General features: G+C 45.4%; 1 protein-coding gene and 2 long non-coding RNA genes across 4 annotated transcripts; 1 reads left to right on the forward strand and 2 right to left on the reverse strand.

Moving 5' to 3' along the window:
- Nucleotides 1-5270: 5270 nt before the first annotated feature.
- On the reverse strand, nucleotides 5271-7234 carry LOC147025778 (uncharacterized). The gene is made up of 3 exons (XR_015058002.1): nucleotides 7122-7234; nucleotides 6566-6650; nucleotides 5271-6445 (listed from the first exon to the last, which is right to left on the reverse strand). It is a non-coding gene; the product is annotated as an uncharacterized LOC147025778 (long non-coding RNA).
- A 203-nt stretch (nucleotides 7235-7437) lies between these two features.
- LOC147025779 (uncharacterized) lies at nucleotides 7438-24897 on the forward strand. Of its 2 annotated transcripts, XM_085880565.1 has the most exons (8): nucleotides 7438-7571; nucleotides 8766-8877; nucleotides 9151-9254; nucleotides 16746-16857; nucleotides 17078-17184; nucleotides 22189-22274; nucleotides 22382-22615; nucleotides 24658-24897. In XM_085880565.1, the coding sequence occupies exons 1-7, from the start codon at nucleotides 7487-7489 to the stop codon at nucleotides 22589-22591; spliced, it is 816 nt and encodes a 271-aa protein (XP_085736691.1). In that variant the 5' UTR covers nucleotides 7438-7486; the 3' UTR covers nucleotides 22592-22615; nucleotides 24658-24897. The 2 variants fall into 2 exon arrangements, with proteins under 2 accessions (XP_085736691.1, XP_085736690.1); XM_085880564.1 differs by having other exon boundaries at nucleotides 22382-24897.
- LOC147025780 (uncharacterized) lies at nucleotides 12339-16188 on the reverse strand. The gene is made up of 3 exons (XR_015057889.1): nucleotides 15703-16188; nucleotides 13527-13611; nucleotides 12339-13406 (listed from the first exon to the last, which is right to left on the reverse strand). It is a non-coding gene; the product is annotated as an uncharacterized LOC147025780 (long non-coding RNA).
- Nucleotides 24898-26234: the final 1337 nt, after the last annotated feature.

Raw genomic sequence — 26234 nt, forward strand, 5'->3', positions numbered from 1 at the left:
CAACTAATCACCGCAAAATAAATCAGTATTATATATCAATCAGTGTTCTCACCATTCAATGAGCACCAAGTGAGCCGGCGACATACAATGGCAATGCCCCAGGGACAAAACCCTGCGGCCGAGCCGAACCTCAGCTTTATCTCTTCTGTGCTCCAGCCGGGCATCATGTGATCACACGTCACGACCTTCAATTCACCACATTCCGAACCCAATTTTTACCACACGAGTTCACTGTGAGAAACAGAGTTGACGGACGATGTTAATAATAAAACATCATTTTCCGATATCAAACTCACTTCTTTATTGATCCGTTAATCTCTCGGTTCTTCAGAACGAAGTACATGAACACACTCAAACCCACACGGTCCGTCCGATCATGAAAAACCCACAAACACATCGTCCGATCATAATCTCGTTTACACGGGGAGTTATCGCGATATCACGTCAAATTCGAGAACTTTCCACACGAGGTCACGTGATATCCGTCACATCGCCTGCACCGCGGTGAATCAGGAAAACAATGATTATTTTAAACATCATCGGAATTTCACTTTGCTCCGTGAAACATTCTAGTTTATCCCCATTTCCTTTGTTCGTGTCCTGAAGAAGTGGTGAAGTGGAGTTTGTCAACCCACTCCCGGAAACCATGACGGTTTGGCCCGGGGTGTTCACCAACCTTTGTGACGTCATTTGTTGCTGCACCTTCGATCCGTTGCCAACGGAGACAAACGGTATTGTTCATCATTGTTTCCATTGTTCATCATTGTTTCCGTTGTCAAAGGAGAGAAAAACATCATTGACGTTTCGTGTTCGTTCGAGCGAGTCATGTTTTCTACTTCTCCGTGGAAATCAAATTTATCTTCGATCAACATGTCGAGAAATCATCGTCGATCAAACAGTAATTGTCCTTGACTCGAGTGTCGAGTTATTCGATGAACATGTCCGTGGATATCGGTTTGATGTGAACGATGTTTACAAACGTTGATGGTTTTTCACTTTCGTCACAGGAAATCCTGATGGGAAGAATTCTTGTTTCTCACCTCCTCACCACCCCTCATGTTGTGAAGGTCACTAGTTACTCACCTCCTCACCACCCCTCATGTTGTGAAGGTCACAAGTTACTCACCTCCTCACCACCCCTCATGTTGTGAAGGTCACAAGTTACTCACCTCTTCACCACCCCTCATGTTGTGAAGGTCACTAGTTACTCACCTCCTCACCACCCCTCATGTTGTGAAGGTCACTAGTTACTCACCTCCTCACCACCCCTCATGTTGTGAAGGTCACTAGTTACTCACCTCCTCACCACTCCTCATGTTGTGAAGGTCACTAGTTACCTCCTCACCACTCCTCATGTGAAGGTCACGAGTCACTCACCTCCTCACCACCCCTCATGCTGTGAAGGTCACCAGTTACTCACCTCTTCACCACCCCTCATGTTGTGAAGGTCACCAGTAACTCACCTCTTCACCACCCCTCATGTTGTGAAGCTCACTTGTTACTCACTCCCTCTCCACTCCACCCCTCGTGTTTTACAGTTGACTTGTTTCTCACCTCCTCACCACCCCGTGTGGACAATGAGGGATCCTCAAGGTTCCAGCAGCGGGAATACCTGAACAGGCAGCGGTTCGCTCTCTCAAAACAGCAACAGTAGGTGTTTCTATTCCAAGTGGAACCAACACGTTGTACTCTCTCCACACTCACATGTACACTCATTCCTACCGGACACACTCATTCCAACTGGACACACTCATTCCAACCAGACACACTCATTCCAACCGGACACACTCATTCCCACCAGACACACTCATTCCAACTGGACACACTCATTCCTACCGGACACACTCATTCCAATTGGACACACTCATTCCAACCGGACACACTCATTCCAACTGGATACACTCATTCCTACCGGACACACTCATTCCTACCGGACACATTCATTCCAATTGGACACACTCATTCCAACCGGACACACTCATTCCAACCGGACACACTCATTCCAATTGGACACACTCATTCCAACCGGACACACTCATTCCCACCGGACACACTCATTCCCACCGGACACACTCATTCCAACCGGACACACTCATTCCCACCGGACACACTCATTCCAACCGGACACACTCATTCCAACCGGACACACACATTCCCCATGTTGTGTCCTCCAGGTTACCCTCCTTACTCCAGAAAGGTGAGCACGAGTGCACCCCATCAATGCAGATCAGGAGGTCGTCGTTGTTGAGTGGGAAGTCACATTGTCCGAAAAACACACCTGGTAAGTCTGGTTTTTAAGGAGGATGGGAGATTGAATGACGTCTCGTTCTGGAGAACGTGATGTCATTTCGGAATACACATCATTTGAGACGATCCTGTTTGTTTTTACCCCGCGGGGTCAAAGTGCCGTCCCGTTCCCTCTTTTCCTTTGTACGGTTCATATGAACGTCTATTTCTCCATTATTCGTAAATAGAATGCTATGAAAATTGACAGGTATATGCCAGACACATATGCGCAGGTATTAACTGAGCCCAAAGTGCCATTCCGGCCCTTTGGGCCCATTTTCTTAAAAGTGTGAAAAAATGTATTTTAAATGTCCAACGCAAAATTAAGTCGCAACTGATGATATGTTGATTTCGTTCATGTGGGGTACCCAAGTTCTGGTACCCAAGATATGTGGGGTTTTACAAGTCATAATTTAGAACCACCAGCCTCACTCTTGTGAGGTGTTCTGGTTTCTTTTTCTGATGCGATGAAAATCTTACCAAATCCGTCGTCCGTGCTCTCGCTCACCTGAGAGTTGTACGAATGAACTCCCACGGGGTATGTTCACAATTCCAACTTGTTATATTTCTTTGAATCTTCGACTTCCGTGTTCCTAAACAACGACATGCAATGTGTGCGTGCGTGTGTCGTGTTTTCACGTCTAAAAAATCATGGAAAAATCAGGACTGGCCCGAAATCCACCAAATTTTGTCTACGAGTTTGAAGTACCGAGGGTAACCCACATTTTTGAAGGTCAGTTACCCAGGAAGTGGAGGGGGGGTGGGAGATGAAAACACATTGATGAAATCACCCTGCCTGTGAAACACTGGGATATGTTTATAGCTGGGTCAGGATTCAAACCCAGGCGAGATCAGTGAAGAAGAGAGTGTGTGGACCTCCAGGCCATCCTACCACCCGGACATTGTGTTTTTGGGAAGGTGGGAGGATACGGGTGATCATGGAATGTTTATTGAACATTATAGAAGAGGGGGAATTATTTCTCGAGAATAACACGCAAAGGCATCGGTCGGGGGGGGGGGGGTCCATCCTTGGAGCAAAAGGCCTTTTCACCGATGGCCTCACTCCCCAATGACCATCCAGTCGGACGCGGGATGTCGTTCCATGGTGCAAACCATACTTCCATTTTCCCGTCATCGTCCACATCGTTAAGAATGCCAACTTTGCTTCTACATCACCCACGATGGGCCGGCTGTTCACATCATGCAGTCTTCACACCCCATTAGAGTGCTGAGCAAGTGTGTGATCTCGTGGTGAACTTTGCTTCTCCAGGGGATGGGGGAGGGGGGGAGGGTATCCATTTTTATTTCTCCTTCTTTCCATATAATAATACATGAAGACTTCTCTGCCGTGGTATTTTTAGCACGATCTTCTGCTTGTCATGCAATATTTCATATCATCTTGTTTGTTTGTTTGACTTTGATGCACTCCTGTTCCACTGGACAGAATGAGTTGAAAATTGGTGGTTGTGCTCACGAGGTACAGAGGAAGGTTGTTGGAGGGTGGGTGGTCGGGAAGAGTAAAACAAAAAAATTCCAACTTCAGGGTTGATCTCAATCTTTTCCTGGTAATCCTGTATTACAAGCACCACCTGATGTAAGCCGGTATTACAAGTCATAAATCATAAAAATGGGGGAATGAACCCGAATGTGAGGTTTTATCTATGTACAGGGTGTTCCAGAATCAAATGTCGATGGAAAAAGGTTGACGTCAATGTCGGTGAAAGAGGTGGGTGTTGAATGTCAATCAAAGATAGGTGGGCGAGGTAAATGATCCACAGCCGTATTTGACCGTCAGAATAACTGCTCAGGAAAAGCCCGCTGTGTGCTTAATCAAATGTCCTGTAAATCCAAAGTGTAAATAAATCGTCCACCTCCAAGCCAATGTGTCCTAGCAGAAAGGGGGTAGACGAGCCTCCGTTGGGCTCACGGCTATCTCGCGTGCATGGATGTGTCATAAAGAGAAAAAGGCCATCCCATAAGAAAGGGAATCTCTTCTATACCCGTCTCCAACACATCAAAGTTAGAATCCCACCAGACATGGGGATGGGTCTATCCTGGACATGCATTTTTGGAAATAACTGTCTGAATCCATTCGTCAGATCCGATTCAGAAATCCAGAACAATATTCAGTGTCAATATTCAGTGTGCAGATATCACAGTGGGTGGAGCTGACAACTCCATTGCACTCCACCAGCAAAAATTTCAAATCCATGCTTGTACCTCTGAAGTACTGCTTTGGAGTGAGGGTCATATGAAAGCTCAACTGGGAAACGGATTTTGGCATGTTTCGGGCCTACCACCTGATGGAAGATCACCGAAGTTTTTTTTCATGCCAACCGACCACCTACAGGCACCTTTCCCTCTCCACATCGCTCATTCAGTCCCCAACCTGCCCCCTCTCTCTGCACTCCCCATAGCTTGGCTTTCGGCAATTTCCATTCGGTATTTCTAACAGCATTTCATTCTGGTTTCCCATCCGATGATACGTAGATCAGCAGTTTCAGTTTCACTTTTCACATCAGTCTCGCTTCGGGATATCAGTTTCAATTTGTCATTGCAACTTTGATGCAATGCGAATGACAAAAGTTGAAGAGTTGTGACTCGGGAGACTGGGAACATTACTTTGGGAATGAAACGCGCTAAACTCAACGCCATTTCCTTCCCCCATCCGTCTAAAGTCTAAACAATGGGCAGGAACTGGAAGTCTATTTTACGTGCAGATTGAAGACTTGTCTTATTCTGGGAACGGATCCGAGTTCAAGGTTCACACCCGCATCACAGATCATTGATTTGGCACAGGGTTTCTAAAACACACCCGATTCATACAAGTAATTAATTGACAATTGCTTTAAAACAAGCCAAGAGGGCAAAGATAAACACGATTTCTTGTTCGGAGCTGATGAACTTGAACGCTGAGGGTTAAAAGTTAAATTCTACTAGACTTACTTCCTCGTACGTCTTGAAGTCATAAGTTTCACTGTTCCTGTTCCTTGTTTAGCTGAGACGCCCGGAGCATTAAAACTTTTCAAACCATGTGCGGTATTTAAACATTGTAAACATCTTTGTTTGATTAGTTGGTGAAAAACTGGGATTTTTTTTCATATCGATACATTCAGAATTCAAATACCGGTATAATCGATGTGAAAAATTATATCGATGTATTGCCGGACTCGACACAGCACTGACGATTTTAGACCTGCATTGACTTGATCGGTTCGAGTACCAATGTTAAACTCATGGCTAAATCGATCTGAAATCACCGGCAAGAAGAACTATCACTGCGCCCATGGGTGAACCGTTTTAGCAAATATCTTGGAGAGTTTTGTCAAGTTCCTTGAATACCTGCTTGTGCGACATGGAACATTCGTGACACACGATCAAGGTACCGCGTTTGAGGAGCACACCTCGTCCGGAATCATTTTTCACATGACATCGCTTGGTCGACTGGAGCCAGATTGAGGGGTAATGTGAAGGAAGAATGCGCCGTCTGACCACCATTGAGCAGAATCTTCGCAATACCCGACGATACTGGTGGTGATACAAAAGTCACACACACACACACACACACACACACACACACACACACACACACACACACACACACACACACACACACACACACACACACACACACACACACACACACACACACACGACTGATTTTCTCACTCTCTGGATCATTGGCCGGATCCCAAGTCCACCACCCTAACCAATAAGCCAACACCAGGCGGAATCCAATGGTCACGTGATATTACGTGACACTCCTGGGGCATGTTCAGTTACCATGGTTATTTTTGTGGAGCGCTCACCAAGTGGCTGAGGCACAAAACCAAGCACTCCATGAGAAACTGTTGATAAGGAAGGCTGGCTTGGCAAGCACTCGCTTGCTTCTTGGCAACTGAACACACCTGAAGAGAAAGCTCATGACGTCACAGCCAATTGACGTGAGTGACAGGTTGCACATCGCCTCCAGGTCTCACCGTCTGTATGTCCATCCTTGCGAGGGAAATGGAAGCGAAACATTACGTTTTAAAATTGATCAAACTTTCCATCCCACACGAGTTTTGACGATACCAGAACGTGTTTGTGGGTTTTCACAAACAAAGAGGGTCCAACCCATGAAATGCGCATCACTTGCCATCTGTGGATGAGATTCCTCCTGATCGTGGGAATAGAAGAAAACAAAGAGGAAGAACATTTATCTTTCCCTGAAAAATATTTCTTCACAGGTAAACATCAAAACACTTCCGGGTCACGTGATAACCTTCAAACGTCTCACCTGAACGTTTTCAAAGATCACAAATGGACACTTCCTCACCGATATCCTCCAGTAAACCCGATTAAAACATCCTCCGGGCATGAATCTTGGGAATGGAGGAACAGTGATTTGGGTGGATTGGCCCTGAGAGTTAAGATTACGATGAACACACAAACACCTTCATCTTGTTATGGATGTAAACAGAAAATGGACAGAATGACGGGATTTGTGAAAGATTATTTGAAGAAGAAGAAGACTAACTTGTGGAAGAAGAAGAAGACTAACTTGCGGAAGAAGAAGAAGAAGAAGACTACCTACAGATAGAAGAAGAAGCCTAACGGGCGGAACACGTTCAGTCACAAATATATAAATAAACATATCAATGTCCGTTTGCTCCATTATAATAAGATTATTATCGGTAATACGTGAATTCTCTGAAATCTTCAACAAATCCGAATCACCCAAATCATTTATTTATGTTCCGAACCCAATTTTTACCACACGAGTTCACTGTGAGAAACAGAGTTGACGGACGATGTCAATGAAAAAAACATCATTTTTCCGATATCAAACTCACTTCTTTATCGATCCGTTAATCTCTCGGTTCTTCAGAACGAAGTACATGAACACACTCAAACCCACACGGTCCGTCCGATCATGAAAAACCCACAAACACATCGTCCGATCATAATCTCGTTTACACGGGGAGTTATCGCGATATCACAACGTCACAAATTCGAGAACTTTCCACACTCGTCCACTCGAGGTCACGTGATATCCGTCACATCGCCTGCACCGCGGTGAATCAGGAAAACAATGATTATTTTAAACATCGTCGGAATTTAACTTTGCTCCGTGAAACATTCTAGTTTATCCCCATTTCCTTTGTTCGTGTCCTGAAGAAGTGGTGAAGTGGAGTTTGTCAACCCACTCCCGGAAACCATGACGGTTTGGCCCGGGGAGTTCACCAACCTTTGTGACGTCATTTGTTGCTGCACCTTCGATCCGTTGCCAACGGAGACAAACGGTATTGTTCATCATTGTTTCCATTGTTCATCATTGTTTCCGTTGTCAAAGGAGAGAAAAACATCATTTACGTTTCGTGTTCGTTCGAGCGAGTCATGTTTTCTACTTCTCCGTGGAAATCAGATTTATCTTCGATCAACATGTCGAGAAATCATCGTCGATCAAACAGTAATTGTCCTTGACTCGAGTGTCGAGTTATTCGATGAACATGTCCGTGGATATCGGTTTGATGTGAACGATGTTTACAAACGTTGATGGTTTTTCACTTTCGTCACAGGAAATCCTGATGGGAAGAATTCTTGTTACTCACCTCCTCACCACCCCTCATGTTGTGAAGGTCACTAGTTACTCACCTCCTCACCACCCCTCATGTTGTGAAGGTCACTAGTTACTCACCTCCTCACTACCCCTCATGTTGTGAAGGTCACTAGTTACTCACCTCCTCACCATCCCTCATGTTGTGAAGGTCACTAGTTACTCACCTCCTCACCACCCCTCATGTTGCGAATGTCACTAGTTACTCACCTCCTCACCACCCCTCATGTTGTGAAGGTCACTAGTTACTCACCTCCTCACCACCCCTCATGTTGTGAAGGTCACTAGTTACTCACCTCCTCACTACCCCTCATGTTGTGAAGGTCACTAGTTACTCACCTCCTCACCATCCCTCATGTTGTGAAGGTCACTAGTTACTCACCTCCTCACCACCCCTCATGTTGCGAATGTCACTAGTTACTCACCTCCTCACCACCCCTCATGTTGTGAAGGTCACTAGTTACTCACCTCCTCACCACCCCTCATGTTGTGAAGGTCACTAGTTACTCACCTCCTCACTACCCCTCATGTTGTGAAGGTCACTAGTTACTCACCTCCTCACCATCCCTCATGTTGTGAAGGTCACTAGTTACTCACCTCCTCACCACCCCTCATGTTGCGAATGTCACTAGTTACTCACCTCCTCACCACCCCTCATGTTGTGAAGGTCACTAGTTATCTCCTCACCACTCCTCATGTGAAGGTCACGAGTCACTCACCTCCTCACCACCCCTCATGCTGTGAAGGTCACCAGTTACTCACCTCTTCACCACCCCTCATGTTGTGAAGGTCACCAGTTACTCACCTCTTCACCACCCCTCATGTTGTGAAGCTCACTTGTTACTCACTCCCTCTCCACTCCACCCCTCGTGTTTTACAGTTGACTTGTTTCTCACCTCCTCACCACCCCGTGTGGACAATGAGGGATCCTCAAGGTTCCAGCAGCGGGAATACCTGAACAGGCAGCGGTTCGCTCTCTCAAAACAGCAACAGTAGGTGTTTCTATTCCTAGTGGAACCAACACGTTGTACTCTCTCCACACTCACATGTACACTCATTCCCACCCGACACACTCATTCCCACCCGACACACTCATTCCAACCGGACACACTCATTCCCACCGGACACACTCATTCCCACCGGACACACTCATTCCAACCAGACACTCATTCCAACCGGACACACTCATTCCCACCGGACACACTCATTCCAACCAGACACTCATTCCAACCGGACACACACATTCCCCATGTTGTGTCCTCCAGGTTAACCTCCTTACTCCAGAAAGGTGAGCACGAGTGCACCCCATCAATGCAGATCAGGAGGTCGTCGTTGAGTGGGAAGTCACATTGTCCAAAGAACACACCTGGTAAGTCTGGTTTTTAAGGAGGATGGGAGATTGAATGACGTCTCGTTCTGGAGAACGTGATGTCATTTCGGAATACACATCATTTGAGACGATCCTGTTTGTTTTTACCCCACGGGGTCAAAGTGCCGTCCCGTTCCCTCTTTTCTTGTGTACAGTTCAGATGAACGTCTATTTCTCCATTATTCGTAAATAGAATGCGATGAAAATTGACAGGTATATACCAGACACATATGCGCAGGTATTAACTGAGCCCAAAGTGCCATTCCGGCCCTTTGGGCCCATTTTCTTAAAATTGTGAAAAAATGTATTTTAAATGTCCAACGCAAAATTAAGTCGCAACTGATGATATGTTGATTTCGTTCATGTGGGGTACCCAAGTTCTGGTACCCAAGATATGTGGGGTTTTACAAGTCATAATTTAGAACCACCAGCCTCACTCTTGTGAGGTGTTCTGGTTTCTTTTTCTGATGCGATGAAAATCTTACCAAATCTGTCGTCCGTGCTCTCGCTCACCTGAGAGTTGTACGAATGAACTCCCACGGGGTATGTTCACAATTCCAACTTGTTATATTTCTTTGAATCTTCGACTTCCGTGTTCCTAAACAACGACATGCAATGTGTGCGTGCGTGCGTGCGTGCGTGTGTCGTGTTTTCACGTCTAAAAAATCATGGAAAAATCAGGACTGGCCCGAAATCCACCAAATTTTGTCTACGAGTTTAAAGTACCGAGGGTAACCCACATTTTTGAAGGTCAGTTACCCAGGAAGTGGGGGGGGGGGGTGGGAGATGAAAACACATTGATGAATCACCCTGCCTGTGAAACACTGGGATATGTTTATAGCTGGGTCACGATTCAAACCCAGGCGAGATCAGTGAAGAAGAGAGTGTGTGGACCTCCAGGCCATCCTACCACCCGGACATTGTGTTTTTGGGAAGGTGGGAGGATGCGGGTGTTCATTGAATGTTTATCGAACATTATAGAAGAGGGGGAATTATTTCTCGAGAATAACACGCAAGGGCATCGGTCGGGGGGGGGGGGTCCATCCTTATGGAGCAAAAGGCCTTTTCACCGATGGCCTCACTCCCCAATGACCATCCAGTCGGACGCGGGATGTCGTTCCATGGTGCAAACCATACTTCCATTTTCCCGTCATCGTCCACATCGTTAAGAATGCCAACTTTGCTTCTACATCACCCACGATGGGCCGGCTGTTCACATCATGCAGTCTTCACACCCCATTAGAGTGCTGAGCAAGTGTGTGATCTCGTGGTGAACTTTGCTTCTCCAGGGGATGGGGGAGGGGGGGAGGGTATCCATTTTTATTTCTCCTTCTTTCCATATAATAATACATGAAGACTTCTCTGCCGTGGTATTTTTAGCACGATCTTCTGCTTGTCATGCAATATTTCATATCATCTTGTTTGTTTGTTTGACTTTGATGCACTCCTGATCCACTGGACAGAATGAGTTGAAAATTGGTGGTTGTGCTCACGAGGTACAGAGGATGGTTGTTGGAGGGTGGGTGGTCGGGAAGAGTAAAACAAAAAAATTCCAACTTCAGGGTTGATCTCAATCTTTTCCTGGTAATCCTGTATTACAAGCACCACCTGATGTAAGCCGGTATTACAAGTCATAAATCATAAAAATGGGGGAATGAACCCGAATGTGAGGTTTTATCTATGTACAGGGTGTTCCAGAATCAAATGTCGATGGAAAAGGGTTGACGTCAATGTCGGTGAAAGAGGTGGGTGTCGAATGTCAATCAAAGATAGGTGGGCGAGGTAAATGATCCACAGCCGTATTTGACCGTCAGAATAACTGCTCCGGAAAAGCCCGCTGTGTGCTTAATCAAATGTCCTGTAAATCCAAAGTGTAAATAAATCGTCCACCTCCAAGCCAATGTGTCCTAGCAGAAAGGGGGTAGACGAGCCTCCGCTGGGCTCACGGCTATCTCGCGTGCATGGATGTGTCATAAAGAGAAAAAGGCCATCCCATAAGAAAGGGAATCTCTTCTATACCCATCTCCAACACATCAAAGTTAGAATCCCACCAGACATGGGGATGGGTCTATCCTGGACATGCATTTTTGGAAATAACTGTCTGAATCCATTCGTCAGATCCGATTGTGAAATCCAGAACAATATTCAGTGTGCAGATATCACAGTGGGTGGAGCTGACAACTCCATTGCACTCCACCAGCAATAATTTCCAATCCATGCTTGTACCTCTGAAGTACTGCTTTGGAGTGAGGGTCATATGAAAGCTCAACTGGGAAACGGATTTTGGCATGTTTCGGGCCTACCACCTGATGGAAGATCACCGAAGTTTTTTTCATGCCAACCGACCACCTACAGGCACCTTTCCCTCTCCACATCGCTCATTCAGTCCCCAACCTGCCCCCTCTCTCTGCACTCCCCATAGCTTGGCTTTCGGCAATTTCCATTCGGTATTTCTAACAGCATTTCATTCTGGTTTCCCATCCGATGATACGTAGATCAGCAGTTTCAGTTTCACTTTTCACATCAGTCTCGCTTCGGGATATCAGTTTCAATTTGTCATTGCAACTTTGATGCAATGCGAATGACAAAAGTTGAAGAGTTGTGACTCGGGAGACTGGGAACATTACTTTGGGAATGAAACGCGCTAAACTCAACGCCATTTCCTTCCCCCATCCGTCTAAAGTCTAAACAATGGGCAGGAACTGGAAGTCTATTTTACATGCAGATTGAAGACTTGTCTTATTCTGGGAACGGATCCGAGTTCAAGGTTCACACCTGCATCACAGATCATTGATTTGGTACAGGGTTTCTAAAACACACCCGATTCATACAAGTAATTAATTGACAATTGCTTTAAAACAAGCCAAGAGGGCAAAGATAAACACGATTTCTTGTTCGGAGCTGATGAACTTGAACGCTGAGGGTTAAAAGTTAAATTCTACTAGACTTACTTCCTTGTACGTCTTGAAGTCATAAGTTTCACTGTTCCTGTTCCTTGTTTAGCTGAGACGCCCGGAGCATTAAAACTTTTCAAACCATGTGCGGTATTTAAACATTGTAAACATCTTTGTTTGATTAGTTGGTGAAAAACTGGGATTTTTTTTCATATCGATACATTCAGAATTCAAATACCGGTATAATCGATGTGAAAAATTATATCGATGTATTGCCGGACTCGACACAGCACTGACGATTTTAGACCTGCATTGACTTGATCGGTTCGAGTACCAATGTTAAACTCATGGCTAAATCGATCTGAAATCACCGGCAAGAAGAACTATCACTGCGCCCATGGGTGAACCGTTTTAGCAAATATCTTGGAGAGTTTTGTCAAGTTCCTTGAATACCTGCTTGTGCGACATGGAACATTCGTGACACACGATCAAGGTACCGCGTTTGAGGAGCACACCTCGTCCGGAATCATTTTTCACATGACATCGCTTGGTCGACTGGAGCCAGATTGAGGGGTAATGTGAAGGAAGAATGCGCCGTCTGACCACCATTGAGCAGAATCTTCGCAATAGCCGACGATACTGGTGGTGATACAAAAGTCACACACACACACACACACACACACACACACACACACACACACACACACACACACACACACACACACACACACACACACACACACACACACACACGACTGATTTTCTCACTCTCTGGATCATTGGCCGGATCCCAAGTCCACCACCCTAACCAATAAGCCAACACCAGGCGGAATCCAATGGTCACGTGATATTACGTGACACTCCTGGGGCATGTTCAGTTACCATGGTTATTTTTGTGGAGCGCTCACCAAGTGGCTGAGGCACAAAACCAAGCACTCCATGAGAAACTGTTGATAAGGAAGGCTGGCTTGGCAAGCACTCGCTTGCTTCTTGGCAACTGAACACACCTGAAGAGAAAGCTCATGACGTCACAGCCAATTGACGTGAGTGACAGGTTGCACATCGCCTCCAGGTCTCACCGTCTGTATGTCCATCCTTGCGAGGGAAATGGAAGCGAAACATTACGTTTTAAAATTGATCAAACTTTCCATCCCACACGAGTTTTGACGATACCAGAACGTGTTTGTGGGTTTTCACAAACAAAGAGGGTCCAACCCATGAAATGCGCATCACTTGCCATCTGTGGATGAGATTCCTCCTGATCGTGGGAACAGAAGAAAACAAAGAGGAAGAACATTTATCTTTCCCTGAATAATATTTCTTCACAGGTAAACATCAAAACACTTCCGGGTCACGTGATAACCTTCAAACGTCTCACCTGAACGTTTTCAAAGATCCCAAATGGACACTTCCTCACCGATATCCTCCAGTAAACCCGATTAAAACATCCTCCGGGCATGAATCTTGGGAATGGAGGAACAGTGATTTGGGTGGATTGGCCCTGAGAGTTAAGATTACGATGAACACACAAACACCTTCATCTTGTTATGGATGTAAACAGAAAATGGACAGAATGACGGGATTTGTGAAAGATTATTTGAAGAAGAAGAAGACTAACTTGTGGAAGAAGAAGAAGACTACCTACAGATAGAAGAAGAAGCCTAACGGGCGGAACACGTTCAGTCACAAATATATAAATAAACATAACAATGTCCGTTTGCTCCATTATAGTGAACGCAGTGAGCTTCATACTTAATGCGTGCACATGAGAGAATATGAAACAACAAAAACAACACAATACCCTGGTTATTGTGAATCCGTGTGGTTGGCTATGACCCTTTTGCTTCCGTTTTTTTTTTTTTGCTTCTGGTTTTTTGATGGTTCCGGTTTTTGTCATGGGGAATGATGCATGCCGGGAGATAAAGGCATCGTCGGAGACATGAAAGACCCAAATATCAGACATGGTGTATATTTCCTCCACTGATTTTAACAAAGATATCTCCCGCATCATCAAAAAAAAATGTTTTAATCGTGATTTACATTATTTGATCGCTGATCCCGAATCCAGGCTGAAGTAACCGGAAATTGCATATACAGTTGTGAACAAGTTGTTGGTAAAGTCAGAAGCAAATGTAAGAAGAATACTACGTTCACTTCTAGTATTTATTTTTTCAGAAGAGATCCTGTTCTCGGCGGTGTTGTTGTTGTGAAGGTAATGTTGAGGTAATATTTATTGTTTTTGATGAGATCCTGTTCTCGGCGGTGTCGTTGTTGTGAAGGTAATGTTGAGGTAATATTTTTTTTTTAGATGAGATCCTGTTCTTGGCGGTGTAGTTGTTGTTAAGGTAATGTTGAGGGATAATGTTGAGGTAATATTTTTTTTTTAGATGAGATCCTGTTCAAGGCGGTGTAGTTGTCGTTGCGAAGGTAATGTTGAGGATTTTTTTTTTTTTCAGATGAGATCCTGTTCTGGGTGGTGTAGTTGTTGTTGTGAAGGTAATGTCGAGGTATAATGTTGAGGTAATATTTATTTTTTCAGATGAGATCCTGTTCTCGGCAGTGTAGTTGTTGTTGTGAAGGTAATGTCAAGGTATAATGTTGAGGTAATATTTATTTTTTCAGATGAGATCCTGTTCTAGGCGGTGTAGTTGTTGTTGTGAAGGTAATGTTGAGGGAAAATGTTGAGGTCGTATTTATTTTTTCAGATGAGATCCTATTCTAGGCGGTGTAGTTGTTGTTGTGAAGGTAATGTGGAGGTATAATGTTGAGGTCGTATTTATTTTTTTAGATAAGATCCTGTTCTCGGCGGTGTCGTTGTTGTTGTGAAGGTAATGTTGAGGTAATATTTATTTTTTTCCGATGAGATCCTGTTCTCAGCGGGGTCGTTGTCGTTAAGGTAATGTAGAGATATCATGTTGAGGTAATATTAATTTTTTTTAGATGAGATCCTGTTCTCGGCGGTGTAGTTGTTGTGAAGGTAATGTTGAGTTTATATTTATTTTTTTAGATGAGATCCTGTTCTCGACGGTGTAGTTGTCGTTGTGAAGGTAATGTTGAGGTAATATTTATTTTTTTAGATGAGATCCTATTCTCGGCGGTGTAGTTGTCATTGTGAAGGTAATGTTGAGGTAATATTTATTTTTTCAGATGAAATCCTGTTCTAGGCGGTGTAGTTGTTGATGTGAAGTTAATGTTGAGGTAATATTTATTTTTTCAGATGAGATCCTGTTCTCGGCGGTGCAGTTGTTGTTGTGAAGGTAATATTAAGGTAATATTTATTTTTTCATAGCAAAAAGACTTTAATTTGATATATTTAAGAAGCGAATGGAAGAAGAATTCTCTGTTCGCTTCTCGGCTTTGCCTTTTCCATATTAAGAAGATTATTATCGGAAATACGTGAATTCTCTGAAATCTTCAACAAATCCGAATCACCCAAATCATTTATTTATTTATTCATATTCCGAACCCAATTTTTACTACACGAGTTCACTGTGAGAAACAGAGTTGACGGACGATGTCAATAATAAAACATCATTTTCCGAGATCAAACTCACTTCTTTATCGATCCGTTAATCTCTCGGTTCTTCAGAACGAAGTCGATGAACACACTCAAACCCACACGGTCCGTCCGATCATGAAAAACCCACAAACACATCGTCCGATCATAATCTCGTTTACACGGGGAGTTATCGCGATATCACAACGTCACAAATTCGAGAACTTTCCACACTCGTCCACTCGAGGTCACGTGATATCCGTCACATCGCCTGCACCGCGGTGAATCAGGAAAACAATGATTATTTTAAACATCGTCGGAATTTAACTTTGCTCCGTGAAACATTCTAGTTTATCCCCATTTCCTTTGTTCGTGTCCTGAAGAAGTGGTGAAGTGGAGTTTGTCAACCCACTCCCGGAAACCATGACGGTTTGGCCCGGGGAGTTCACCAACCTTTGTGACGTCATTTGTTGCTGCACCTTCGATCCGTTGCCAACGGAGACAAACGGTATTGTTCATCATTGTTTCCATTGTTCATCATTGTTTCCGTTGTCAAAGGAGAGAAAAACATCATTTACGTTTCGTGTTCGTTCGAGCAAGTCATGTTTTCTACTTCTCCGTGGAAATCAAATTTATCTTCGATCAACATGTCGAGAAATCATCGTCGATCAAACAGTAATTGTCCTTGACTCGAGTGTCGAGTTATTCGATGAACATGTCCGTGGATATCGGTTTGATGTGAACGATGTTTACAAACGTTGATGGTTTTTCACTTTTGTCACAGTAAATCCTGATGGGAAGAATTCTTGTTTCTCACCTCCTCACCACCCCTCATGTTGTGAAGGTCACAAGTTACTCACCTCCTCACCACCCCTCATGTTGTGAAGCTCACGAGTTACTCACCTCTTCACCACCCCTCATGTGATGGTCACTAGTTACTCACCTCCTCACCACCCCTCATGTTGTGAAGGTCACCAGTTACTCACGTCTTCACCACACCTCATGTGATGGTCACTAGTTACTCACCTCTTCACCACCCCTCATGTTGTGAAGCTCACTTGTTACTCACTCCCTCTCCACTCCACCCCTCGTGTTTTACAGATGACTTGTTTCTCACCTCCTCACCACCCCGTGTGGACAATGAGGGATCCTCAAGGTTCCAGCAGCAGGAATACCTGAACAGGCAGCGGTTCGCTCTCTCAAAACAGCAACAGTAGGTGTTTCTATTCCTAGTGGAACCAACACGTTGTACTCTCTCCACACTCACATGTACACTCATTCCAACCGGACACACTCATTCCAACCGGACACACTCATTCCCACCGGACACACTCATTCCAACCGGACACACTCATTCCAACCGGACACAGTCATTCCACCCGGACACACTCATTCCAACCGGACACACTCATTCCCCATGTTGTGTCCTCCAGGTTAACCTCCTTACTCCAGAAAGGTGAGCACGAGTGCACCCCATCAATGCAGATCAGGAGGTCGTCGTTGTTGAGTGGGAAGTCACATTGTCCGAAGAACACACCTGGTAAGTCTGCTTTTTAAGGAGGATGGGGGATTGAATGATGTCTCGTTCTGGAGAACGTGATGTCATTTCGGAATACACATCATTTGAGACGATCCTGTTTGTTTTTACCCCGCGGGGTCAAAGTGCCGTCCCGTTCCCTCTTTTCCTTTGTACGGTTCATTTGAACGTCCATTTCTCCATTATTCGTGAACAGGATTCTATGAAAATTGACAGGTATATGCCAGACACATATGCGCAGGTATTAACTGAGCCCAAAGTGCCATTCCAGCCCTTTGGGCCCATTTTCTTAAAATTGTGAAAAAATGTATATTAAATGTCCAATGCAAAATTAAGTCGCAACTGATGATATGTTGATTTCGTTCATGTGGGGTACCCAAGTTCTGGTACCCAAGATATGTGGGGTTTTACAAGTCATAATTTAGAACCACCAGCCTCACTCTTGTGAGGTGTTCTGGTTTCTTTTTCTGATGCGATGAAAATCTTACCAAATCCGTCGTCCGTGCTCTCGCTAACCTGAGAGTTGTACGAATGAACTCCCACGGGGTATGTTCACAATTCCAACTTGTTATATTTCTTTGAATCTTCGACTTCCGTGTTCCTAAACAACGACATGCAATGTGTGCGTGCGTGCGTGCGTGCGTGTGTCGTGTTTTCACGTCTAAAAAATCATGGAAAAATCAGGACTGGCCCGAAATCCACCAAATTTTGTCTACGAGTTTGAAGTACCGAGGGTAACCCACATTTTTGAAGGTCAGTTACCCAGGAAGTGGAGGGGGGGGGTGGGAGATGAAAACACATTGATGAATCACCCTGCCTGTGAAACACTGGGATATGTTTATAGCTGGGTCAGGATTCAAACCCAGGCGAGATCAGTGAAGAAGAGAGTGTGTGGACCTCCAGGCCATCCTACCACCCGAACATTGTGTTTTTGGGAGGGTGGGATGATGCGGGTGTTCATGGAATGTTTATCGAACATTATAGAAGAGGGTGAATTATTTCTCGAGAATAACACGCAAGGGCATCGGTCGGGGGGGGTGGGAGGGGGTCCATCCTTATGGAGCAAAAGGCCTTTTCACCGATGGCCTCACTCCCCAATGACCATCCAGTCGGACGCGGGATGTCGTTCCATGGTGCAAACCATACTTCCTTTTTCCCGTCATCGTCCACATCATTAAGAATGCCAACTTTGCTTCTACATCACCCACGATGGGCCGGCTGTTCACATCATGCAGTCTTCACACCCCATTAGAGTGCTGAGCAAGTGTGTGATCTCGTGGTGAACTTTGCTTCTCCAGGGGATGGGGGAGGGGGGGAGGGTATCCATTTTTATTTTCTCCTTCTTTCCATATAATAATACATGAAGACTTCTCTGTCGTGGTATTTTTAGCACGATCTTCTGCTTGTCATGCAATATTTCATATCATCTTATTTGTTTGTTTGACTTTGATGCACTCCTGATCCACTGGACAGAATGAGTTGAAAATTGGTGGTTGTGCTCACGAGGTACAGAGGAAGGTTGTTGGAGGGTGGGTGGTTGGGAAGAGTAAAACAAAAAAAATTCCAACTTCAGGGTTGATCTCAATCTTTTCCCGGTAATCCTGGATTACAATCACCACCTGATGTAAGCCGGTATTACAAGTCATAAATCATAAAAATGGGGGAATTAACCCGAATGTGAGGTTTTATCTATGTACAGGGTGTTCCAGAAACACACGGACAACTTTAGTTATTAATATATTTAGAACCACAAATGATACAACGATACCCTTTAGTTTATATGATACAGAAACTCATGTAGTTTTCTGCACACCATCAATACACTTCATTGTGAGCTCCGTTTTTCGTGCATTGGACATCAAGGCAGTGCACGAATTCTTGCCCTGTTCAGTTCAGCATGTTTGTGTCCACCAGCACGCAAACAGCTGTGATCCAAGAACGAAGATCCTACAAGTTTGACGCCTTTGTTGCAGACAACATCTTTGACAAACCCCCACAGAAAAAAGGAAAGGGGGTTGTATTGTGGTGCCGGGTTCGGTGGCGAGGACGACCGCAAGACGTAGCAGTCGGGCCGTCTCCCACCGAACACCGAAATTGAAAGGTCGTCACCCCGGATAACTCCGGAGTCGACGGGTCGCTTAAAGGACCGTGGTCACCAATATTTCGATGGCATGAGGTAGGGTCCACTTGTCTATTCCAATTTACCTAAGTACTCACACCATCTCACTACCGGGGAAGCCACACCCTCGGCCAGCTTTGTCCGAACCGAGTCGCTGTTACCGACTCGGATCCGGCATAATCGAGCGGAAATTACCAAAGCCGCACCGGCCCAAATGACAACTTACGGCACAGACGGCCTCACTATTTTTCAAGCCCGCACCGTGCTGAGTCAATGGTAGAAACGACAGGCAACGAGCTGGTACATTTAACAGGGGTTTATTTATAATCGGGAGGGAGACAGAGCAGAGTTATCATGAACATGCAGGCAATGTACAATGAGCAAACCACACTTATACAATTTCTACTTATGGGCTGGCGCCACCACAGGCACACACACACCAAAAGAAAATGGACCCGGATTGTCTTTATTTCGACCCTCGCAGCCAAGGGGATAGACAGGCTGGAGGTCAGAGTCTGGTCGGTACCTGGCCGCCTCGGGCGGTTTGGCCCGTGACTGCAGGTGTGAAACTCGGGGTCGTTGGTGAGCCCAGACATGGTAGAGCGGGGTCCAGGCACGGGCCAGGATCGCCTCCTCACAGAGGGCCAGTGTAGATTCCCGGCTCGGACTCCGGGTTATTGCTCGACAAAAGGAGAGATGGAAGTCGACGGCTGTGGAATCGTCAGAGGACCAGCCTGAGACACGGCAACGACGACCACCAACGACGCACACCAAGAGCAATGGCGACCCCTTTCTTCTCCGACCATTCCAACCCAACTCCAGCGAACACTCAGGGAAGCCCGGCGATTCTTATCCCTCCCTTGGGCGTCGGGTGATCGGTCCTCTGAGGTAATCTATGCCCTGATTGGACAGGGTTTCGTGGGGTGATATCTGTCCCCCTCTGATTGGACAGGGGGAAAACCCTGCCTTTCTGGGGTGGAGTCGGAGCTCTGAGGTAATCTTTGTCCTGATTGGACAGGCTTTCGTGGGGTGATGTGCTGGCCATCCGTGATTGGACAGGGGGGAAACTCTCCTTTCCTGGGCGGAGTTGGTGTTCTGAGGTGAGGAAACCTCCACCCACGTCCGTGGTCGAACGCACGTGGGCAATGGCGTCGATGGTGCGAAGAAGTGAAGGATTGATTTGTTGGTGTTGGGTATTGCAAAAATCTAACAAGAAAGAAACTTCGCAGCACACGGACACTTATCAACCCATTAAACATAGGGGTCCTAACTATAAACACATACTTATCGAAATAACTGAACTGTGGGGACTGTGGCTGTTGTGTGCAAATGGCTGCCAGATTCGTAACAATATGTCTGGTGATTGTGGGAGCCAGAAGGTTGGTCTGTCTCAGTCAATCCAGCGACCTGGAAATTTTTCATTCAGGATGGCTCGAACGACTGAGGCCCAATGAGGTGGAGCGCCATCCTGTTGAAAAATGATATCAGGTTGCAGGTCTTCAATGTGTGGGAAGGCGAATCCTTCAAACATGTTTATATAAATTGTTAAGGTCGCTGTGTCCTCAGACCCAAAGAAAAACGGACCCACCAAGTGGTTATGGAGAAGGCCACACCACACATTGACCTTTGGTCTGTCGTGTATGTGTTCAATGACCCCATGGGGGATTTCTGAGCCCCATCTCCTCACATTGTGCCGGTTCACCTTCCCTGATACATGAAAGCAAGCTTCGTCTGTGAACATGAACTTTTTCAGATAATCTTCGTCATCCTTGATGCGACTGAGCATTTCCAAGGCAAATACCTTGTGTTTATGCCTGGTGTTGGCTTAATGCTGAGGGTTATGGGCTTGGGATCCTGGATCCTGGGTTCAAATCCCACTCGGCTGTTGAATGAATATGAAGTGGGGTTGACTCTGCCTGTCATCCTTCTGAGGTCGGCAAAATGAGTGCCAGCTTGCTGGTATCCCGTGTCAGGGTGGTGACCCATCCAGGATTGTGCCCAATAGCCAAGGAGACTGATTCGTCAGCACCAACGCTCTGCACAGAGTATGGTCCCAATGGATGGAGTAACACCTTGTGTTTGGGTCCATCACTACGTTTGAGTTCCTGCAGAATCTTCACCTTTCAGACATTTTTATGCAAAATCCTGTGTGCAGTGTTGGTTGGTTGTCCTAGTTCTCTGGATGTGCACCAAATTGATTTTCTATGGCTTTGTTGGAATGATTCACACACTCGTTCAGCGTGTGCTGCACTTGTGCTTGGTCGACCAGTCCTTTTTTCTGTTTCTGAAAACTTCCAGTCTCGTTAAACGCCTTGTATGGCTCTCCCATACGAGTCCGCGATGGTGGATTCCTTCCATGCCTTGAACGGAAATGTCGCTGAAGTTGTGTCCGAACTCATCTCGATTAACCATTTCACGCACTGAGCTTTCTCCTGTGGAGTCGCCATTTGCTTTTACATGAAACCACCAGACCTGCACATTAAGAAAACTTTTTCAGTTTTTGTGTCATATAAAACAAGGGGTATCTTTTTATGATTTGCGGTACTAAATATATTAACCACCAAAGTTGGCCGGTTCTTTTTCGAACACCCTGTATGATCAAAATGGGACAACAAATCCATTAGAGGGTTGGTGTTAATGAAATGCAGCTCTGTTCTGATTTGTAAAAACAAAGTATCCTGATAGTACATGCAGTAAATAGAGGCCATTTAAATTCTTCATTCCAGTAAGTTGGACGTGGAAGGGAGGGGGGTGGGTTCCTGCGAGTTTGATCTCGAGCACAACTGTATAAGTGCAGCTCCATTGTGAGCCTCAGCTCACACTGCATTTGTCTTTCACATGATTCATGATATTGTTTTTTTCATCGTGGTGTTTGTGTAAATGTATAGTTCAGGATAAGAAGCCCTTTCCTCCAAAAATGGAACGACTCCTGAAGAGGGAGCAGCTCAGTCGACCGACTCTCCACCCCAACAAGGTAGGTTTCCAAAGGGAACATACGATGAGAGAACTTTTCATCCAATACTTGATTATTTGCATCATTCTGTTCCTCATTTCACTGTAACTCTTTTTGGCTGTGAGCAGGATGATCGGTCATTTTTTCCTGTGATTGAAGAAAGGATGAAAATTTCACAACCCCGTCCTCCAGTAAACCCCAAGCCAGCCAACAGATTAGCCATAAGTCAATCGAGAAACCGTCGTCTACGCCTGCCTTCAATCAACCCACAAAGCAATGTTGGGCACAAGAGGGAATGGGCACAATTCCCAAACATCTGGAACGAGGTCCACATGTGATGTCATTACCACAGAAAACAACAGGTAAGACTTGTGCCTCCAATTAACGAGGTTTGAAGAAACCAAGAATCACAATGTATTCCTTATTACCTCCGCCCCCAAAGGTGAAGGAGGTTACGTTTTCACCCCTTTCTCCCTGTGTACAGGATATCTCAAATTGTTGTTGACGGATCTAGATGAAATTTTGTGGACAGGTTCAGAATCTGACCTGGCCGAACCAATTTGATTTTGGTGAAGATCCGGATCCGAATCCGACTACGAGAATTTTTTGAGGGATTCTTCACCATTGGGAGACAGGGCCAAAAACGATAAATATCACGATATCTCAAAAAGTTGGAGACAGATTCAGACGAAACTTGGTGGACACATTGGGTGTTTGACAAGGAAGAATTGTTTCACTTTTGGTGAAGATCCGAGTCTGGATCTGGATGTGAGGTTTATTTAATTTCTTAAGTGATTCTTTACCTTTGAGAGATCGGGCCAAAAACGATGCATTGCTTGATATTGCAAAAATGTATTGATTGGGCCCGATATGTTCTCGTTTATCAGGCATTACGTGGTGGAGGTGTGCCCTCTACCGAGTGTCCTTGTTTATTGCTGAATTATTCAAAATTCCGATTTCACGACAACATCTTCAAAATCACTCTTGCACAATAAAAGTCTAAATAATGGCAAAGAAACTAATTTGAAAAAAAAACACCCTATGAGAAACTAAGCTTGTCAATCTCTCCAACCCCAAACAAATGAAACAAAATAAAACAAGAGCTTTCATTGGGGAGCCTGAGTTAGAATCTAATTTCTGCTCCCCAATGAAAGAAAGGTCTTAGATGGAGAAAGAAAAACTATTCAATTGGTTTATTTTACGACATTACGTTTCGTGGGGACAGCGAATCTTGATTCATAGGAAATCTCACGATACCAGATTTTTTTTTTTTTGTTTCAAAACTTGGAAAGCCATTTACAGATTGGGAATAAATAAAGAGGCTTTTTTCAGATGTTTTATTCAATGCTTTTCCCAGTAAAGACACAATCCTCTCCAGGTTTAAAGATGTACCTTTGTCTGCCAAATCAGTGGAGAGACGCAGAAGCAAAATGGTAGAAAATGTTTCCAAACAACAGACTGTTGCGTTGAAAGATGTAGTGGTATTTCGTGACACGCTTGAGAGTGTGGATATAAATGACGTACTGTGCTTTACAGTTGTTGCGAGGTACTGTGACTCGGACGAACTTCGAGAAGAGGTATGCTGCCTAAAACCCATGCATGGCACAACAACACGGGACGATATTGCAATGATGTTCGTTTATCATTTTGAGGAAAGAGAAATCGACATGAGAAGGTTTTTGTTTTGTAACGCTTTGTGGACTCTCTTGAATGTCTTCATCTTGCAATCAAGATATTTTTTGTCAGAAAACGGTCAAAACTACCCCGATCTGGTTGATGACAAATGGGTCTCGCAACTCATGTTTCTGACTGACATCAGCGCACCTCTAAATGAACTCAACCTCCATCTGCAGGGTGCAGGCCATGTGTTGAATTTTATCGACACCATCTGTGTTTATCGACACATCACACCATCTGTGTTGCCGAAATTGGAATGTACGTGGAAAAACTCGCATCAGAATTTTGTCAGATTTCAAGATTTACAACATTTGGAAATCCTGGTGTTTTCCTTTCTACTGACACCAAACAAATGGATGGGTGTTGAGGATTTTGAAATGCAGCCATGTCCATTTTGGAAGTCCATGCCTGTGAAATTTTACTGTTGAATAAATATGAGGTGGGGTTGACTCAGCCTGTCATCCTTCTGTGGTCGGCAAAATGAGTACCAGCTTGCTGGTATCCTGTGTCGGAATGGTGACTGTCCAGGATTGTGCCCAATAGCCCAGGAGACTGCTTAAGCAGCACCAATGCTCTGCACAGAGTATGGTCCCAATGGATGGATGGATGGAAACTCATGTATGAGAGTTAGGATTTATTAATTATTGACAATACGATATACGTCGGTACCTCCATAGGTATTCACACGTGTGTCACATAATATTCATACGTGTGTGTGTTTTCACAGGAAAGAAACATTCAGATGATTCAAGACCCCTCACTCTCACTCAAACAAACATTACATAATAAAATCTGTTGGAGATATTTTAATGTGTCATTTATTGTCGCAGGTCTGGGTGGTTAAGTTAATCCCGCTGACCCAATTGTGTTGGACGGGCGGTCAACACCGACCGGACCGGATCGCCGAGCGGTTTTCCTTGGAGGCGAACACGTGATGCTCAGAGATTATTGCGCGCACAGGAAGGGAAGGGCGGCACGGACGGAGCAGATGGAACAGATGGATGCATACTCGAACCCACGGCAGATACACGGACACCAGCAACTTAAAATAAACATGGGGATTTAATGATATAATAGACCAATATTTACAAGGTAATAACAATTCAAATGTAATAATAATATGTGAAGTAAATTAAGGTCTAAAGTCGAGGCGCCTCCACACAAGGACTTAAATACAGACAAGGGGAAAATGAAACAAAAGAAAATCCTCCCTTTATTCTGGTACTTCGCTTTGTCCAGAGATGGTCTTTACTGAGCTTTTGGATCAAGGCGCTTCGTCCTAAGTGGGAATATGCGCCCAACAATGGTGCTGAGCCACTCTCTGGGCAGGAAACGTACGTGAGGTAATTCTTGAGGCGGTATTCAACACCAGGGCTCAGGAACCACCAGGCAGATTCTGCTCATGAACTAATATGCCGAATGTTGCTCTCTTGCACGAGGTCTGCTCACAACGATCGCCCAACTTCCTCTTTGAACACACAATGGGATAACGACGAGTTCCCGGGGGTTTTTGCGGGACGATTCGCGTTCCAATTTTGGTGTGGGCGATTCGTGTCATGTCATGGGGTTGGAGCGGAATGAGATGACCTTGCCGGAAACGAAGTGAGGTGGTTTCCGGCCAAAGTTAGTGGGCCACGTGAGGGGTCGGGGCCAATCGGAGCACCCGATTCAGGTGATGACGTTTTGTTTCGGGGTGGCCCCTCCCCCTGCGCTGCAAGTCCTATAAAGGACGGAGCAGACACTCCGCCTTTTTTTTCTCTTCGCTCGCTCGCTCTGGCCTTGCCCTCGTCTCTCGGCATGACCCGCCTCCTGCTGCCTGGACTCCGCCTCTCTTGCCTCGCCCTCGTCGACACTGCCACGACACTGCTGCCTGGACTCCGCCTCCTCGTCTCCGTCCACACGACGTCGACCCCACCCGCCTACCACTCCCTCCACACGCTCTGGACTCCGCCCCTTCCCCACTCAAGCCCCTTCTTCACGAACACGGTCTCCACACGCACTGTTGAAGCCAGAGACGACGCGCCAGCTGCCGGGTACTGCACCAAGGAGCATCCCCCCCGCCCCCCCCCCGAAACGTATTGGTGGCGTGTCATGCTATCAAACACAAAGGTACCGAGATCATAGCCTCGACTTCTTTCCCTTCTTGTTCCAATACTCCCTCTTCATCGGGTTTTCTGTGTGTGCGTGTGTGTGTGTGTGTGTGTGTGTGTGTGTGTGTGTGTGTGTGTGTGTGTGTCCTGGCACCTGTCTGCTTAAGTTAGGCTGCAGAAGATCGTTATTGTTATTATCGTTATTATTTTCGCG

The sequence above is a fragment of the Eptatretus burgeri genome, chromosome 5 (genome assembly GCF_056783735.1).
Source record: "Eptatretus burgeri isolate ZD-2024b chromosome 5, Ebu_testis_v1, whole genome shotgun sequence".
In the NCBI taxonomy this organism is placed as follows: domain Eukaryota; kingdom Metazoa; phylum Chordata; class Myxini; order Myxiniformes; family Myxinidae; genus Eptatretus; species Eptatretus burgeri.